Source organism: Carcharodon carcharias, chromosome 8, assembly GCF_017639515.1.
Source record: "Carcharodon carcharias isolate sCarCar2 chromosome 8, sCarCar2.pri, whole genome shotgun sequence".
In the NCBI taxonomy this organism is placed as follows: Eukaryota; Metazoa; Chordata; class Chondrichthyes; order Lamniformes; family Lamnidae; genus Carcharodon; species Carcharodon carcharias.
Genome location: NC_054474.1, coordinates 70,634,887 through 70,654,741, shown reverse-complemented (window position 1 = coordinate 70,654,741; position 19,855 = coordinate 70,634,887). Strand labels below are relative to the sequence as shown.

At 42.3% G+C, this 19,855-nt stretch overlaps 1 protein-coding gene across 2 annotated transcripts in view; it reads left to right on the top strand.

Moving 5' to 3' along the window:
* dbn1 (drebrin 1) overlaps positions 1-14,784 on the top strand; it is a 198,642-nt gene extending 183,858 nt beyond the window's left edge. For both annotated transcript variants that reach the window (XM_041193776.1, XM_041193775.1), the window contains 4 exons: positions 3,666-3,809; positions 5,146-5,864; positions 6,828-6,912; positions 14,408-14,784. In XM_041193776.1, the coding sequence (XP_041049710.1) occupies positions 3,666-3,809; positions 5,146-5,864; positions 6,828-6,912; positions 14,408-14,472 (1,013 nt within the window). In that variant the 3' untranslated portion in view covers positions 14,473-14,784. The remainder of the gene's footprint in view (positions 1-3,665; positions 3,810-5,145; positions 5,865-6,827; positions 6,913-14,407) is intronic.
* The last annotated feature ends 5,071 nt before the right edge of the window (positions 14,785-19,855 follow it).

Below are 19,855 nucleotides of genomic sequence, written 5' to 3'. Positions count from 1 at the left end.
AATTTCACGACTTCTGTCTTTTTGTTTGAAATTTTGCCTCAATCTTTCTTTACAATATCCCATAATGTGCCCATTGCGAAGGCAGTAGAAGCACTCGATTCTCTTAAATTGTCATTCATCTGTAGGCTGTCTGGTTCCAATTCTGCTGTTATTAATGTGGTTTTTATCCATTAAGCCATTGCTTTTTGCTGGTCTGTTAATGGCAGCTGTTTCCCACCTTTCACAGGAGCCCTGCGCTTCCAAGCCATTGCTATCCGGTGCCTCCCTCCATTTTGTGCCCCCTTGATTTCTTCTGAGTTCCTGACTGCATTTTCCATTGTGAGCGTCAACTCCAGCGCCTTGCTGAAGTCTAAATTTATTTCTGACAACATCCTTTTTTGAATGACGTCTTTGTAAATCCCGCACACTAATTGGTCGCTTAACATGTCATTAATCGACTTCCCGAACTCTCAGTGCTCTGTCAATTGTTTTAAGGCTGCTACATAGCAAGTAACTGTCTCTTCAGGGGCATGGCACCTCGAATTAAATTTAAAACACTGCAATGTTACCGAGGGTTTCGGCTGAAAGTGGCCTTTCACAAGATTCACCAACTCATCAAAGCTTTTGGAATCTGGGGTGTTGGATATCATTAATCTACGAATTAGGCCATACGTTTTACTGCCACATGATGATGAGGATCACCCGCCTCACCTTCTCCCCGATATGTCATTGGCCAAAACAAAAAACGCAAGGCGTTCAATATAATGTGGTCATCGGTAGTCTGATCAAACTGTTCGATGTGGCCAAATTGTGGCATGCTGGAGGGCGATAACTTTGATGACTATGGTGAGGGCTGTACTTAAAATCGACCTGCAAGGCACAGCTGATTCACTTCAATTGAGTTTTCGGGGCTTTCTTTGGTGTCGTTGACTGGTCGTGTTTTGCCTTGTCGCCAGTTGTTATGTTTTAGTATGGGGTCACTTTGCTTGTGAACCGGTTGCAGACTTATCTGTCGGTAGGTGAGTCAATTACAATATACTATAGGTGCAGAGACCAATATGAAATGAAGCACATTCTATTTATTTAGACAAGCAACAGAGCACTAACATGATGTGTGCTTCTCCAACCAGACCCTACTTTAGACTAACATTAACATGGTAGCCTGTGTTACACAGCTCTTGGGTCTTAAGTCACGTGGTCAATCTCTTCACATTCTCTCAAAGGTGTATTACACTTCAGATTACCACAAAATTCTTTTGTATTTTCTCTCTCACATGAATTGAAGCAAATTTAGAAACAATCACACAAAATCAAAGAACAGAGAAGAATTCTCAAAATTAATGACGTCTTTATATTTTGAATAGAAATAAATATATTGGATTTTAGATTTCTTCATCCCTTCTGTCTTAAAGATGATAACACATGCTGACTGATGGGCAACAACTTGCTGTGGTATCTTGCCTAAGAAACCAGTTTTAATATGACAGTCAGGACATTAAGTCTTAATTACTTATTCATTTGTATCATTTATCACAGCCTGGACAGCCTCTGTCCCTAATTGAAACCTCACGTCCAGCAGGTGTCATGGGGTAATGGCCAAACATGAAAATTCTGCCTGATTTCCTCACTTGCCCTGAGTCCAGTGCCAGTGAAGCTAGTTGTTTATTCCTAGCACTCCCCCAGGTGAAATTATCTAACTCAGGACATTCTGAAAATCAAATTTTTCTGGACTTCATGGCTCAGTATTCACACACATATCAGTGCAGGTATTCACTGATCCATTCAAGGAAGGATTTTTCCATCTGACAACTTTGTAAAAACATTTGTTAGAATTTAGCCATAAGGATATTGCTGTTGTTACAGCCAACTGTAAGTTCAAACAAACACAGCAAAGTGCATTTTGAGGTTACAGACTTTAGTTAAACACTACTCAGAGCATGCCAAAGATGCAGTGGCAGAATGAGGAATTCTGGCTCATGAACCTGTCCAAAATCCCATTTAAAGCAGTTATTATTTCTCAGTGTCGATCTAGGTTCCTGCAAATACTACATATATCCAAAAGATTGCTCCAATATATGCTTGGATCCTCCCAAGGGTATAGTATATGTACTTTTGATCATGAGCATGATTGAAATTGTTCACAATCAGAATCTGAGTAAAAATTGTGGTAAAAGATGTACATACACCAGTTTCATTTATTCCTATAAAATGGAAAGAACTCATTTATGGAATTTGATGGCTGGTAAGTTAAGAATTTCTGATAAAAGCATTTTCACATGAAAATCCCAGTGGATTCCCTGCATCACCTATCCTATTACTCCACAAGGTACTCTATAAATTTATAAGCCTCGTATTTTACGTGCTTACACATGGGTCACTTGAAGCTTATAACTGCTCCAAAGATTCTGATTTTTAAAAAATCTGTTGTTGGGTCATTTCAACTGTCCTACCATCCATGTGTGCCACAAAAGTAGTTTCACATTTCTGTCTTTCCTGTGTCTGAAAAACAGTTTCACATTCCTGTCCTCCGTATACCTGAAAATTAATTCCATATTCTAGCGTTCCTGAGTGCCAAAGAAGTTCCACCTTCTTCTTTGCTATGTTCCTCAAAGTAAATTCCTCCTTTTCTATGTGCTAGAAAAGCAATTCCATCTTTCTGTCTTCCATTTGTGCATTCGAAGCTAAGTTCCACCTTCCTAACTTCCCTAAAAGCAGTTCCATATTCTTACCTCCTTTGTGTGCCTCAAAAGTAAGCTCCAGCTTCTTGACTTCTTTTGTGTTCCACAAGAACAGTTCCATCCACCTGACTGTATCCTTGAAACATGAGGTTCCCTTGATTGTCATTCTTGTGTGTTGTTTGTGGCTAAATAACTTCTATCTTTGAAATTGAATTTGGATTGTAGTTCACTGAGAAAAGAACACTTCCCTGTCACTTGAGTAGAGCTACTATAGAAAGCTATGGTAGAGCCATTTAGGTCATGAAGCATAGGCTACATGGAAGGAATTTCACTAATTCATTTCTTGATATGGACAACTAAAACGTTGATTTTAATCTATCCTTTAATTAATGGAAAAAAACATGTAAAAAAATAAATAGTGAAACCTTTCAGTCCTTCATTGGTTAATGCCCCGAACAGAAAATTATACAAAAGAACATCCTTGGCATACCCCTGAAGAAAGATCTGATGGCTCCATCTTGTGAATTAAATCCTGCCATTTCTAACTTGTGTAGGATTTCTTAATTGTATGTAAACAGCAGATGACTGTAGTTACATGTATAAATAGTGGCTGTTGAATTTGCTGCTGGATTTGTTGCAAAGAGTAATTGCCCTTTATCACAGCTTACTTAAAATTTTATTTTCAATTCTAGAAGTTCAATCGTAGCATAGCAACTTGAGCATTTTCTCTCCGGAAAATCAGTGTGATTGCTCCCTCCCCATTTTTATTGTATGAAGCATTGATTGTTTTCTGATTTAAGATCAAGTGATTCTACATCTTTCCAATTCTCCTGTACAGTAGTTCATTGCAAATAGTTAAAATCATTCCTTGCTGATGTAATTGACAAAACAATCCCTGGATTTTAAAAACATTAAATTATAGTGTGTTGTCTTTTATCCTTTTTAAATTGTGATTTGACTGATGATCTAGGTTTCTATTGATTTTTGCAATCACCTCTCTTATTATAGCTCACCAGACACAATTTGAATCTACCAGACTGGAAGATGTAACGTCTTTCAACGCTCCTGAGTCGAGCATCGTTGCAACACCAATATACGAGGAGAATGAAGAGACTGAAGTGGAAGAGCTTCCAAATTTAATCCAGGATACAGGTATAGTTGGAGAATGGATCCCATTGTATGGAATTGGGTGGTTTGAGCTCCACAATGAAGACGTGATTATGAATTTTGGTCCAATGCTAACATGAATCCATTAAACCAGGTCCAGGGAATGATAAGAAAGAATCTGATGTCATCTACTTCAACTGTTGGCAGTATATTGCTTTACATATATATCCCACATCATTCTGTAATCTATTTGCCTTCACTTCCAGCTGAAGAGTATCCTTGAAAATGGAATCAAGGTGTAGGGTAAAAACTATATACAGCTGAATCTCGTGCCAGCTTAGCACGGATATTAAGCTAATGTCTATTTCTTGTTACAAAGTTTGTAGTGTTGTAATGGGCTGCACCATCTTTCTTGGCCATTACCTTGAAAGATCCTTCTGAATTCATTGTAGCTAATTAGTAGTTATATCAATTATTTTGTAAATCTCTAAACACACTACTGATCCTCACTGATGTTGATGGAAGTTGCAGATGCTATCTGGGTACAAGAGAATCTACAGATGCAATTCCAACTGCTGTTGGAAGTGACATGTATTTACGTACAGATACGAGATCACACTCTAGAGAAATAGAATCTAACTATCCTGATATAAATAACATGTTTGACCAAGACATTAAACAGTACATGTGTCTTGGATCTAGGAGCAGCATATAGCTCTGATCAAGAAAGAATGGGCAGTTATCAGCTCTGACTGAGAAGAGTGACATAAGAGTATGACTACATGGAGTATGCAGTTCTGATTGAGTTTTAAGGGAGTGCACAGTCAGTTGTAGAATAAGGCTGTTGCATACTGCTCATCAGGGGTAGTGTATGACAGATAAGGTGACAGTGTGTGGCTCTGAATAGAGGGAGCTGTGTTTGACTTGGTCTGTAGATAGATGATCTGTGAATGTTTTAAATGCAGAAGGAAGTTGTGAATGGCTCTGATTGGTGGAAAGGATCCAGGTATCTCTCTGAATGCAGAAGGGGTAGTGTATAATTCTGAGCGAAGTGAACATCTGTCACAGGGAAAAGGGTCAGTGTATAACTCTGACCTAGGATGACAGGAGGCCAATATATGGCTTTGACTTGGGAAGCAAAGCGTACAGCTTAATTAGGGTGGCGGGGGGGAGAGAGTGGTGTGTATGGCTCCAAGCAGGAACCAGTGTACAGTATTGAGGCCTGTGCTGCTTCATGGTGTGAATAGAAGCATCTGGATACAGGAGGAAAAGGAAATATATGGATTCATAGAGTTTTGTGCATTTTATTAGTTTGCCTGTATCCTACCAACACATCGACTGGTTTATTCTCATGTCTCTGTTTCCATTCTGTTCCATACAGACAAGCCTGCACTTGACTTTCCAGAAGAACCGCCCATTCAATATGAGGAGCCAGTGCCAGAATGGAATGTGCCAAACTATACTGAGGAACCTGGTCTTGTAGATATAGACACTCCAAACCCTGTATGGCCTGAGGCACCCAGCTTTGTACATACTGAAGATTCAGTACACAGTGATCAGGCAGGCTTCATAAGTACTGAGGAACAACATCTTGTGGACATTGGGAATCCACAAATGAATGAGAATTTTCCACAAGTGAATGAGAATTTGCTGGACTTTTGGGAGGCCAATGGAACAGACCAGCTATCATCAAAATCACACAGTGAGTCAGCAGAGAAGCCATTGATCTACACCAGTGCTGAGGAAACGGAACTGATTTTAAATATGAAAAGCCCACCATTGGATGAGACTGCGTCAACATGTGCAGACATTGAAGCAAATAGCCAACTGCTTGTGGACTTCCAGGAATCAGCAGAGAAATCTGCAGAGTTGGAGCCCACTGAACTAGAGCAACAACAACCACAGAGCTGTGTGGAAGCTGAGGAAGATAATTTGCTGTGTTTTGGTAGTAATGAAGGTCTGCCAGCACCACCTCCAGACTGTCTTGATTCACAGCAGTGGGAGAATCTGCCGAGCCTCATAGAACTGGAAGGGTCACAACAGATGAGTGAAGACTACTGCTTTGGAATACAGGAACTGCCCAAGCCCCAAGATGCTGAGGTAAGCTGGAATGAAACGGGCAAGGCAAACACATGATGTGGGTTTTGGTGTTCAATATTATGCACAAAAGCAGGAAACATTTTCATTTTGTTTTAAACTACAACTGGTATAAAATTCAAGTTTGACTCCTTTGTTTTAGCTCCAAAATATTAATCAAAATGTGCTATAGTGACTGAGTTAGCATAAAGTATAATAAACTAGCACAGAACTTCACACAACAGGCACACTGGTTGCAGATGTTAACACTACAGGATAGACCACATTTCTGTCGAGAAAGCTTCCTTATCAAAAGCAGAGCTTAATGCAATCACCCTACATGTACTTTTGATTTGTTTGATTGCAGCAAAGCTGATGACAGTAAGGGTCCTATTTGAAATGAATAGGGAGGAATCAAACTGGTTCCCAAAGGATGTGAACCGACAGCACATAGCTGTATGATTTGGCACTACATTGGTAATTAGTCTGAGAGATTACAGGTGTTACTGGAAAGGAAAATAGAAAAATATTGCACTGATGCAGTTGGATGTGTTATCCTAAAGTTCACACAATGTGATGCAGAGTAAATGAAACCTTACTCTGGTTCTGAGCATGTCATACCTGACATGAGAGTACCTGATGCTGGCATTGGGTGTCTTTCCAGTGCTGACATTCCTCACCTTTGAGCACTAGCATCATGCAAAAAGCACATTCCATGTATAGCAGGGAAAGGGCTGCTGGGCTAAACTTCTGTATTTTTCTAAAATATAAACAACTTAATTTATTTATTTTCTCCAGGGAAATACTCTCCTTGAAGGCAAGAAATCACAACAGAGCATAACAGTTAAATTGTAAAATCTTTCCTCTCAGATCAAATAAGCCTGGAAAGCACTGCCTCCTCTTAGCAACACACATTCAGGTTGAGTTCAGTATAATACCTGGTTGCATCCTGTCATTTTAATTAATTTTACTGTTTCTATTCTATAGGCAGTTCAAGATTTTTTCAACCAATCACAGGATGAATATATTAAAGTCCAATCACATGTAGAGGAAAATGCCAATAAAATACCAGGTGAGAAACTGGCTAATTCCTTTTGTGCTATGCTATCATGCTTTGTATGTTTTTTTTCACACAATAAAAATGTTTCAATTACCTTTTGTTCTTAAACTTCTCTCCCATCCCAGTCATTCCCCACCTTTGCTTCCACAAATCCAAAGGCAATGACCTTGAGCATATCTGGTGCACAACCAGCTTAGCCATCACCAAATTTATCATAGGGTCTTACCCTTCTCTATCAAAACCAAGTCTATGCTTAGTTTGGAGAGCAAAGATAACCCTGGCTTTTTTTCTACACTTTCAACCATTCAGCTGCTTCTCCCACACTCCAGGATGCCCTTGCCCTAGCCTTGAGATAATGAGAGACCCTTTCCACTGGAAGTAACCAGAGGATACATATTTATGATAATTGGCAAAAGGACTGGAGGTGGATTGAGGAGAATTGCTTTTATGCATAATATGGAATGCATTAACAGAGGATGGTGAAATCAGGTTCAATCATAACTTTTAAAATGGAATTGTATATATACTTGAAAAAAGAAAAAAATGCAGGGTATTGGGGATTAATAGGACAAAAGAACCTCCTCCTGTGCTATAAGATTCCTATCAGAATGCACTGCAAATGTTATACTTAGATTTTAATTGAGGGAGGTGAGCGGAGTTTAAAAGAGGATAGAAAGCAGTTTCTGCGTGCTTAAGTACTTAAATAAATAGTAGGGGAAAGGCATGCTGCTGGACTAAATTTTTGAATTTTTCTAAAATATGACCAACCCAATTGATTTATTTTCTCCAGGGAAGTGCTTGGCCTGAACCTGCATCTTTTTATCCAACTTCCCGACAGCTCTGTGTTTGAATCTCTCCAATGAGATTTCCACCACTGCCACAGCACTGAAATGGCCCTGGCAAAGGCCAAGAATTTTATTATTTGTGCCTGTGGCAATGATGCACTTTCTCTTGCTTCATCTTACTCACCCTCACATCATCCGCCCTTCATACACTTCCAATTCATTTAAAGCTCTGTTGCCTGATACTTTCTAACGCTAAGGGCAGAGTTTCTTGTCTTGCGGGCAGGTACGTACCCGACTCAAACAGGAGTAAAATAGTGCGTGATGACGTTGGATGAGTGTCATGATGTCATTGCACACTCACGCAATAATTCGCTCAGCGGTCGCATGTGGGTGCCGGAGCATCGCCCGCCATTAATTAACAGGCTACTTAAGGCCCTTAACAGTCCAACTGACTGTGACTTTTCGTTGCTCGTGCGATTTTCCTGCTCATCGTACGGGCAGGCGGCCAGCTGACATTTTCACAAACCTCATCCAAGGGCAGGATAAAAAGGGTCAGCAGCATTGCCAGTGTGAGTAGTGAGCAGTTGTGGGAATAGTTTGCAGCTGGTTACTTATTGGTACTCGACAGCTTCATCCCTATTTGGGGTTTCATTCTTAGCATTTGCAGGCCTCATTTCAGGACTCATTGCTGTCTGCCAGGCCCCCTGAGGATTCAGACTGTGTGGACCCTTCCAGGTATCAGACAGCCTTCCCTTACCCTGGTAAATGGGGATTGTGGTATCCACTGGGAGCACATCCTCTGAGGAGGAGAAGAGAGTCAGAAGGGAGAGGAGGCCAGGTGTCCCGAATCAGCTTCCAGGTGAAGGATCTGTGGGAGGAGAGGGGCAGGCACAAGGGGTGCAGGGCCAGCACGTAGTCCAAGGCAGAAGAGGCCACAGAAGACACCACTATCCTGCTGCCAGGGTTTACAGGTGGCAATGCAGCTCCTTCAATATGTCTGAGGTCCAATGTCGAAGGAGGCTCTGCCTCGCAAGGGGGACCATGATCTCCATTTGCCAGGTGATTGGGCCTTAGATCAGCTCTGAGTGTATGGGTGGACACCCCATGCCAGTGGCTATGAAGGTCACAGTGGCCCTCAACTTCTATGCCTCCAGCTCTTTCCTGGGTTCAGTGGGGGATCTTTGTGGTGTGTCCCAACCAGCTGTCCATAGTTGCGTCAAGCTGATGACAGAAGCTCTGTTCAGGCAGATACTGATCTTTATTCTTTAATGTACGGACAAAGCCAGCCAGGCTGAGTGACCCAGAGGCTTTTCAGCGATTGCTGGGTTCCCCCGCGTCCAGGCTGCCATCGACTGCGCACATTTGGCCATTAAGGTGTCAGCGGGTGAGCCGGGTGCCTTCGTCAACAGGAAGGGCTTCTACTCCATGAAGGTGCAGATAGTGTGTGATCACAAGGTACATAATCTGCAAGTCTGTGCAAGGTATCCTGGCAGCTCCCACGACGCATACATCCTGAGTCACTCCCAGGTGCCAAGGCTCTTCAGTTTTCCAGCCCGATTCAATGGATGGCTGTTGGGTGACAAGGACTATCCATTGAAGAGGTGGTTCATGCTGCCTCTTCGCCACCCAAGAACAGAGGCAGAGAGGCATTACAATATGAGTCTTGTCTCCACAAGGGCAGTGGTAGACAGGACCATAGGTCTTCTTAAGATACACTTAAATGCATGGACCATTCAGGGGGGAGCACTACAATATCCCCCAGAGCAAATGTCACTGGTTGCATGCTTCACTTTCCGCAAACTGGCACTGGCAAGGGGGAACCCACTAGAGGAAGAAGATCTTGACGCAGCTGCACAGGCCACAGATGATGAGTCCAGTAGTGAGTCAGAAGATGAACACAGTGAGGAGAATGCTGAGGGAGTGGAGCCAGACCTTGCTAACCTCCAGGGAGGCAGGGACATCAGGGATGCCTTGATCCAATGCTCCTTCAGCTAGGCTACCAAAGATCAGCTTCAAACGCATGTTAGGACTGCCTCCTCCATGCCGGATGTCTGAAACGACCATTTCATTTAAACATACAGAACATTCGGTGCCTGTGCAATAAAGTTTAGAGCCATTTACGTCCAGCATTACATACTGGTGTACCCTGCACCAATAAAACAAAAAGGTGAAGCATACTCAGGCCATGATGACAAAAACAAAATTTATCTCATTTTGACAATTCCAAATTATTTACATAAACTTGTCTGGTCTTCATTCCCAGACCAGTATAGATAAAGTAAACATAAATTAACATAAAATCACCCATGACCTTACCTCTTGTGCTCATGGTGCCTTTAACTTATGTTTGTGAGTGCTATGTCTTGGTGCTCCCCCCTCTGCCACCATCATTGGAGACAGCCTGCTGACTCTGCTGTCTTGTTGGCCTTCATGACCTTGGCGGTCATCCTCTAGCCATTGGAGCCTGTGCTAGCCCTGCCTGACATCTTCCCAGTCATCGCAGCCTCATCAGGTGCCACTGTCACTGATGGAGCGGCAGAGGAGCTACTGCCACCATCCGAAGCACCCTGAGAGGAACCCGCAGAGATGACAGGCAACTCGTGCGCTAACGTGAGGCTGCTGTGGATTTACCTGCCCACCATTGATGGGCGGGCACCTAGCTGGGATACAGAGTGCCTCATTCATCTCCCACACTGACCACCTGAGGTCAGTGCAGCCCCCAGGAACCCCTGATTCTGTGCCTGGAGCTGGCTCTCCATGACAGTCACCACTCTCTCAATGGAGAAGGCAGTGCACTTGCCCATGATGGTCAACGCAGTGCTCATACTCCACATGGACTCCTCCATCATGCAGTCGGTGGCACCCAGACACTCATGAATCTCTGCCAGATCCTCCTGCACATCTTGCTGGACATCCAGCATCTGCCACCTAATGGATGACTCCAGCGGCTCATCGTCAGCCTTCAACTAAGCATCGTCCTGGTCCCCAGCAGTCCTCCAACTGCCGGCGCCCTGTGTACTCTCTGCCTTTGCCTGCACCTCAGGCAACTGTAAAGTACCCTCACCAATGTGCACCGAGATACTAGCTGCTGCTCTAATACCCACTGAGGTGCTGGTATCTGCGCTGGTGTCTGATTCAGAGAGTGGGTATGATGCAGGTGAAAATGACACCCGCTGGTCCCCCGGTGTCAAGGGAGGGCCCTTCAAGGTCTGCAGATTGGACACCTGCTGTTGAGCCTAAAAGGCAGAAGGACATGGCATTAGTTTGGTCATCACATTGTCACTGCGCATGCCAGGCACACGGGTAAGACAATGGAGATCAGCATCATGGTGCAATGGTTTTTCAATGATCAATGGGGTCTCCAGGTTCGAGGCTGCCATCAATGAAGAGACTACACTAGAATGGTTGCACAATCTAAAAGTCTCACCTCAGTGCGTTCTGACCTTTGCCCGGCACCCCACCTCTCCACACCCGGTTGCACAGGGAGCATGTCGGCTCTCGACCTATAGGCCGTCCTGCTCGAACTGGGAGAGCAGCAGCAGGTTGGGTGGGCCTTCACCTGTATGTGCCCTCTCGGCTTGGTTATGGCTCGTCTTCTCCTAAAAGGACAGAGGAGCAATGATTAGTCCACCCTACCTGCAGCACCATTGCAGCCTGGTCAACCCCAGCTGAAGAACACCCCGCAGGACACATCCGAGCCGTGGCCCTTGAGCCACAAGGCACTCAGTCAAGGGGCTCATCCCCTTGGCCAGCTCCAGCGTGATTGACAGTTGGCACTCAGAGTCCAATACACCTGAGGTCCATGGGGGGACAGCCACACCTTAACAGACTGACATGCCAACACAGTACTCACCCTTCCTGAGCGCAGCATGTCACTGAAGCGCTTTCGACACTGCATCCATGTGCGCCACACTATGTCATGGCTGCTCACCAGGGCTGCCACCTCCTCCCATGCCCTCTTTGTGAGGTGCTCTGGGGACAAGGGTGTCCGAACTGGCAGCCACCTCCTGCAGTAGGACAGCGAGGCGCTCATCAGAAAAGCGGGGGACAAGTGTCCACCCAACCTGCCCTCCCACCTGGCTTCTGCAGCCACACTCAACTCCATCATTGCAACAACAGACTGACATCCTTCTCGGCTGGCTGGGCCATTTTTAAACCGGCCGCCAGGTCACCATATGACCCGATGGCTGACAGGCCCCTGCCCCCACCCGTTCCTTCCTGGGCCTCAATTGGCCTGCCAGTGTGAAATAGCAATGGGATCCCAATCGCAGCCAGCAGTTGGTTTTGTAGCTGCTCCCTGGCCCGCCCGCCCGCCGCGGCCACCTGACAAGGGAAACACTCTGCCCCAAGTCCCACTCACCTATCCATCATTGACTCCTGATTCCCGCAATGGCTCAAATTTTAAATTCTTATCATTGTGTTTAAATCCCTTCATCGTCTCAAGTCTCTATCTCTGTTAACTTTTCTAGCCCTAAGCCTGCACCCCTCAAAAATGCTTTCTTTTGACTGAGGCATCCTCTTCATATCACCCCACCACCATTCGCTTTCTGCCACCTTGGCCCCGAGCTCTGACCTTCCCTTCCTAATAAACCTTAAGTTCTTTCTCCCACCTTGTTAAAACCCATCATTTTGCCAAGTTTTGATCATTCCCGATCTCCAATCTCCCTTTCTTGTCCAAAGTTCTTGAATGTACATATATGCCTCCTAAATCTGTGCCCAGTTTTCCCAGAACTCCATTTTTGAATCTGTCCAATCATGTTTTCACCCCTGCCACAGTACTTGAATTGGCCCTATCAAAGTCACAAATAACGTCCTACGTAATTGTGACCATGATAAACTAATCCTCCTGATCCTTTTTAATTTGTCTGCAGTCATTGACTTCATCATTCTCCCCCAACACCATTGTTTTGTTATCTGGCTGGTCAGCACATCACCCACCTGGTTCCATTTTTAGCTACCCGGTCTTAGCCAGAGACTTATCTGCAATGGCTTCTCTTCCCCCTCCCAGGTGACCTTGCTTTCAGCTACCTAGGGCCTAATGTCTGGAATTCCCTTCCTAAACTTTTCCAAATATCTATCTCTCCCCCTTTAAGATGTTCCACAAAACCTGCCTATTTGACCAAGTTGTTGGTCATTTGTCCAATGATCTCTTTGTGGCTTATCTGTTTGATGACGTTCTGTGAAGCACCTTGGGATGTTTTCCAAAGTTAACAGCACTGCAGAACTTCAAATTGTGTTCTTTAGTGTTCATTTTCCCTTACGTCTCTTTGAAGGCTTAAAGCATCACTTTCGATATTAAAGGTACAATGTGAATGTTAGCTGCTGTGAATCAAATGAACCATGGAACAATTGAGCATGGGGGATTTCCATCTCCTCATCCCAGGACACTCTTTCTAAGGTGGTCAGAGCTGAAGGCATTGATTAGATGAGGTTTCATCAGCAGTCTCTACAATGTGATGTAGCCCAGCATAACATTCACCTCTTTTAGATTGCTTTTTTTCATCCAGGAGCGAGCTTTTAATGGCTTAAACTCAAGGAGCCCTAAACCCTTTTGTGAATGTGCAGAAATGTATTTTTTAACCAAGCATAAAGTCACACTATAGTGAGGTGACTTTAGCTACAGCTAGTGACAAATTTGTGCAATGAAGTATATTTTCTGTTCAGCAAAATTTAGGTATGAACATTTATCGCACTCATATTGAATTGCTCTGCATGGTATTTTTAGACAAGCAGTAATCTATTTGATATAAAGATAATATGCACAGCAGAATGCAATATGAGCGACTTACAAGTTTGCATCTGTGATGCCCTCACATTAGTTGTTGGTATAATAAAAACTGAGTTTGACTATTTGCTCACCATAAATCAGTCTCTTGTCATAAGAGATGCAAAGTAGAAGCCAAGTGTTTCCTGACAAAAAAGAGATTAAAGCAGAGGGTGGGATTTATTCACTGTTTAAAGTCAGCATTTAGGAATGAAAGGCATCTACAAAGTTGCTTGCTGATGAACTGCGCATGTGCAAGCTTTGACCCAAGCTGAAATGTCAAGTCTCCACAATGGGCAGCAGATTATTGGTTGAGATTGTATTGTGAATTAGATACTTGATATTGGAAAGAGGAGTATTATTGAAGGAGTAGGATGCCTAATGGTCATGAGGTAATGGAATATATTGTGGTGGAATCTTGAGCATAAGAGTATGAATTAGGAAGTAAAATATGAAATGGGGAGAATGGAAAACCATTGGTAGTGCAGAAGTGTGTGGTCTGCAGAAGTGTGTGGTCTGCAGAAGTGTGTGGTCTGCAGAAGAATGAAAACAATATGGCCTTGAACCAGGTGGCAAGGATGGAAATAGATGGTTATTGTAAACCCGCTTTTGAATTTGTTACTGACGTTCATAAAATGTTCTACTTATGAGACAAGTTACCAGTGTCTATCCAATGACTTTGCCCCTTCCCCCACCTATTGTTTGTGCCCCTGCTCTTTCCCATCCCCTGTGTTGTACAACCTCTGCCCCAATGTCCTTCCTTTCCTCTCCCTAATATATATTATGTATGCTCTGTCATTATCTCCTCAACCATTCTGTGCTCATCTAAAACTTTGGTCAGTAGGCATCATATCCCAGATCAACACATCTGTGCTGATTTTAAGTGCTTGACTTTTATAAATAAACTGCATAACTGCAGTGTAACCATAGTAACACTTTACTATTTTGCCCATTATAGAAATTGATATTACCTATTGCGACAATGACACTGACACAGATCCAGACCATTCTCCTGCAGACTGATCTCACTCGGCGTGATGCTCTCCAGTATGACAATTATGCTTCAAGTAAATCAAAAAGACAAAAACTGCTAAGTTTTAATTTTAGTCTGTGTTTACTATTTTTAATTGTAATAATTTGAATGTATTATTTTCTAAATTAACCTTATTGTATATTAATTCTACTCACAGCTGCTAGGTATAGTGCTGAAGCTGATATTATGTGACTAGCAGTGTTAACTATCACCAATTGCTTTTCAAGTACCATTTTCAAAAGCACAAATTTTGTGAAATGCTAATTGCTGTTGTATGAAAATAAACACTTTCTGAAAATCCAGTTTTTCAAATGTGTCCTCATTTGTACAGATCACAATATCTGATCTTGGATTTTCTTTCTCTTCTGATTTGTTTTTACCCATTCTCTCTTCCCCCAAGGGTTCTATTACATTTTTGGAGAGTTATGGTTAATGAGAAGAAGGGGATTGATTGATAGAGCTAACCAAAGAACTAGCAATAAACATAATGGGCTGAAATAGCCTTCTTCCGTGATAGCATGATTCTAATAGGAATATATCTAAGCTAAGTTTTGGCTGGGTTTTTCCAGTCCCACCCGAGGCCAGGATTTTTGGTGCTGCCGAAAATCAATGGGCTTTTGGCTGGCTCTCCAAATTTTACATTTGCTCCCATGGCAGGACCGATCACGGGTGGGATTGTAAAGTCCCAGCCTTCATCTTGGGTCTTAACTGTTCTAATACTGTCTAATAAAATCATTTGACAAACATTTACAGCAGTAACATATGTTTTATAGTAATTATTAGTTTTGCTAGATCCTCAAAATAGCAAAGTCACAATTCATTCTTTGAGCCTCCTCTGCCATTCAATATGATCAAAGCTGATCTTCTACCTCAATTCCACCTTCCTGCACTATTCTCAAATCCCTTGATTCCCTTAGTATCAAAAATCTTTTGATCCCTGTTTTGAACATACAGCTATGATAAACCAAGGAACAAGTAATTGTCTTATCAAGTGCTTATTTTATCTTTTGTCGCCAAGTATTGGGCCTGGCTTAAGTAATTCTACCTGCAAGTCTGTCTTTGAAGGCTTCATATCGAGTCAGGGGAGGGTGGGGAGGGGATTTATTTGAGCCGATGGGTGTCCCACTAGTGGGCTGGCAAACTGGTGGAACCCCTGGTCACCTTCCGACGGGAGGCCCGAGGCAATTATCAGATAATGAGGCATTGGGCCTTCCGTCGAATTAAGGCTACAGAAATCCCACTGCCAGGTCAGAGGCTGGCAGCGCAACAGGGAGGTGCGGCCAGACAGATGATAACATACCACAGCCTTCACCAGGAACCGGCGCTGGATCTCTGGAGAGGGGGGGTCAGTGGTGAGGGAGGGCAGCACCCACCCCCCACCTCTGCCGTGGCACCCCCAATGACAGGTCACTTGATCGTGCACTCACCCCGGTTTTGCTGGGTGTCTTTCTGGAGGCCTAGGAGATATGCGCGAGTCTCCTTAATCCCGCAGCCACCATTAAATCGCAGTGGGCTCAAGGATCATTGGATTTAAGTCACTCATTGAGGCGCCTAATTACCTTTCTACCGCTAGTGTGGAAAATTCTCACATCAGCCAATTCCTACCACTCACTTCATAGTTTTCCCAGCACCAGGGATCGGATCTGCAACTTCACACTCAATTCCCCAGCCTCGCCCATCATTTTACCTGCTCCAGTGGGCTCTACTGAATTTCACCAATAATCTGAAAAAGTTAGGCTGATAAATAGCTTCAAAATGGTGACCGAGACCATGCAGAATTGAAATAATCATAAAATTCAAAAAGCTTCCAATGAAGCATGAATTTTTGAGCAAACTATCGCTATTTTCTTTATCATAATCCCAGAGGCCTTGAACTACTAACCCCTTAATCTTTTCAGATCTCAAGAAAAAAAAGCCCCAACTTCAAGTCGCTCTTCACAACTTAATCCTTCAGTCCCAATTAATGATTGTATGTAATATAAATGGAAGCAAATGTAGCAATCACTTTGTTTTATAAATACTGGGAGTATATTTACAAGTGGCGCATATGAATAAAGGACTGTATTCTGCAATTAATGCACGTCGTAGCAATGGCATATAACAAGAGTGTCAGCTATGATATAAATAGTTTGATCAATATTAATTAGTTCCCATGTATACTATTTATGCAACTCGCACTTATGTAACACCCTATTACAGAAATAATTTCAGTGCACTTTACAGAGGGAGGGAGGTAAAATAATTAAGCAGACAAAAGAACAGCTGCCGAACCATGGTAGGGAATTTAGAAATAATGTCAAAAAGATCTTTAAAGATGAGGAGAGGTTACAGAGGGCGTTTCAGAATAGGACCGAGGTAGCTCAAGACGATGCTACATATGCTGAGCAAAGGAATGATGGAATGCTTTAATCGATTGCTAGCTGCATGTTGCCAGTTATAGACCGAAAATATTTGGATATAGATTGTGCTTCTTATGGCTAGTAATAAAGTGACATTTTGCCCATGGAGGGGAATTGTAGTTTTGAGTCCCCTTCGCACGTGTTTTTTATTGTAAAAACACTCCTGTTCTCCCATCCCAACAGGAGTTCTTGGAACACCACCTACCCAGTGGTTTTGCCTGTTTGGAAGATAACAGATCATTTTTCTCACCATCTTTATACTCTCATTTTATACAATTTCACATTTTTTGAAGATCCAGAACAAAGAAAATTATGAAAAACAATGAAAATTATTTTCAGAAATCTCTTCATAAAGCACTCCTAAAAATTTCCTAAAGTGATAGTGGAAGTGCTCAAAGAATCATAGTGTAGGAAGGTGTTTAGATCAGAGAAAAAAACAGAATAATTGCTGAGGAAGGTAAGAAATAGAAGGGTTTTCTTCTTTCATTAAACCTGGACATCGCCAAGGCCAGCATTTATTGCCCATCCTTGGTTGCCTTTTGAACCGCAAGTGGCTTGCTAGGCCATTTCAGAGGGCAGTTAAAAGAAACCCACATTGCTGTGGATCTGGAGTCACATGTCAGCCAAACCAGGTAAAGGGTAGGAGATTTCCTTCCATAAAAGACATTAGTGACACAGATGGGTTTTTGCAATAATTGAAAACTTCATGGTCACCATTACTGAGACTAGCTTTATATTCCATATTTTATTAATTCAAATTCTGCCAGCTCCCATATTTGATTTGAACCCATAATCACTAGGACCCATAATCAGAGGCCTGGGCCTCTGGATTACTAGCCTAGCAATATAACCACTACATCTTCTCCCCAAAAGAAGTACACAAATCTTTGAAAGTAACAGGACAACTTGATAAGGTTTGTCAGGGACATAGTTTATGCATTCATTATTGTCTGTGATCAAAGTTTTTAATATGTATGAGGTTAGTGTGTGTTCTTGCCCTCAGAGTGATTTGTCCCAATTTAAATCATTCCCAGTAATTAAGCATTTGTGATTTTAAAAATAAAGAAGATTATTTATTATCACACTTTTGCCCCGGATGTTTTAATGTGACATCGCACACATACTGTCTCACACACAAAGAATAGATACAAATGAGGGAAAATAACAATATAATTACAAGTTGAAATGATTTCAATCTCTTCCATAGCAGGCCTGTAGTTTCTTAGCTGAACTGGTGCTGTTTATGGAGTGGAAGTTGGGTAAAAGCAGTGGATTCTCAGTAAGCTGCAAGGTTTTTTGTAGTTGAATTGCCAGGAGATCAGCTCTTTGGTGAACCTGAAGGTGGAATAGTTTGCAGAGAGATCCCTTCTCCCTCTTTCAAGGTATAGCTATTTTACCTTGGCTGCATTGTCTTGGAGCTGGCTCAATGGACTTTTGGATGGAATCTCTTGTGGTGTTACCCTGATAAGAATAGCTTCTGCATTTAAAAGCAGGTGCAAACATGGCTACCTTAACCATATGACCTATACAAGTCCAAGGACTTTCCCAAATAAGGTAGTGGGTTGGGCTGATACACATAACTTTCACACCTTGAATGTTTTAAGCTGAGGGACGACCACAGTACAATGAAAGGTTAATGAGAGCCATTTCATATTCATCCTAACATCTGTTTAGTTTTGGTGCCTCTGTTGTCCATAGTGATGAATCAGCTGGTATCATAGTCCTGATTGTTTATAGTTCATCCTTGACAAAAGGACTTGTGTGTTTCACAAGTGGCTGGGATTGTTCAATTTAATGAAGTATTTGCTTGAGGTTCAGATCTTGTCGGGAGCTGATATTGCCAACATCACATGATGTGTTGTCAGCCATCTTAAAACTATTGTGTGCATTTAAAAAAAATACAGCTTTAAATTTTGTAATATCTTCATGCCTGTACTGGGCATGACAAGCTGTTAAAAAGGCATATGGGATCCTTGGCTTTATAAATAGTTGCATAGAGCAAAGAAGCTATGCCAAACCTCTATAAATTACTCATTACATCCTGGATAATTGTATCCAATTCTAGGCACTACTCTTTAGGAATTATATTAAAGCCTTGTAGAGGATGCAATGAGCACTTACCAGAATGATACCAAATATGAGAGACTTCAATTATGTGGAGAGAATGCAGAAGCTGAGCATGTTCTATTTAGAACGGAGAAGGTTAAGGTGACTTGTAATAAATGTGTTCAGAATTATGAAGGATTTTGACAGAGAAAATAAAACAGAAATGTTTCCACTGGCAGGAGGATCAGTAACTAGAAGAGATAATAACTAAGATAATTGACAAAAGTACCAAACTGGAAGATGAGGAGAAATTATTTTATGTAGTGAATTATTGTGATTTGGAATGGATTGCCTGAAAGAGTGATGAAAATACATTGATTAGTAACCTTTAAAAAAGAATTGGATACATAGGGAAAGGAAAAAAATTGCAGGGCTAAGGGGAAAGAACAGGGGAGTGGAATTAATTAGTTAGCAATTTCAAAGAGTTGGCATAAGCACAATGGGCTGAATGGCCTTCTGCTGTGATTTATGATTTTAGGCACCAATTTTGTGCAACAACATAAGAATAGAAATAATGTACATATGGATACAGAAAATGTTTGGTCATAGAATTACCCCTTGACTTAGAAAGGGTGGTTAGTAAAAGATTTATAAATAAAGGATACTTTATAATGTTCCATTGATGCTACAGTTGGATTCAGCACTCTCAAACTATAAACACTCTGAAGGCTGCAAAACAAAACGGGGAATGATTGTAGTGCAGCAGGTGTGATAAACATTAGAAGACCAATGCCTGTACATTAAGACCTTTTAAGTGCACTGAACAGACTGTCAGACAACTTGCACATGCTGCCAGAGAGCATGGAGTCATTGCATACAGCAACGAGACAGTGCAGTCAGCCATGTGTCTAGTGGCCAGCACTATGAG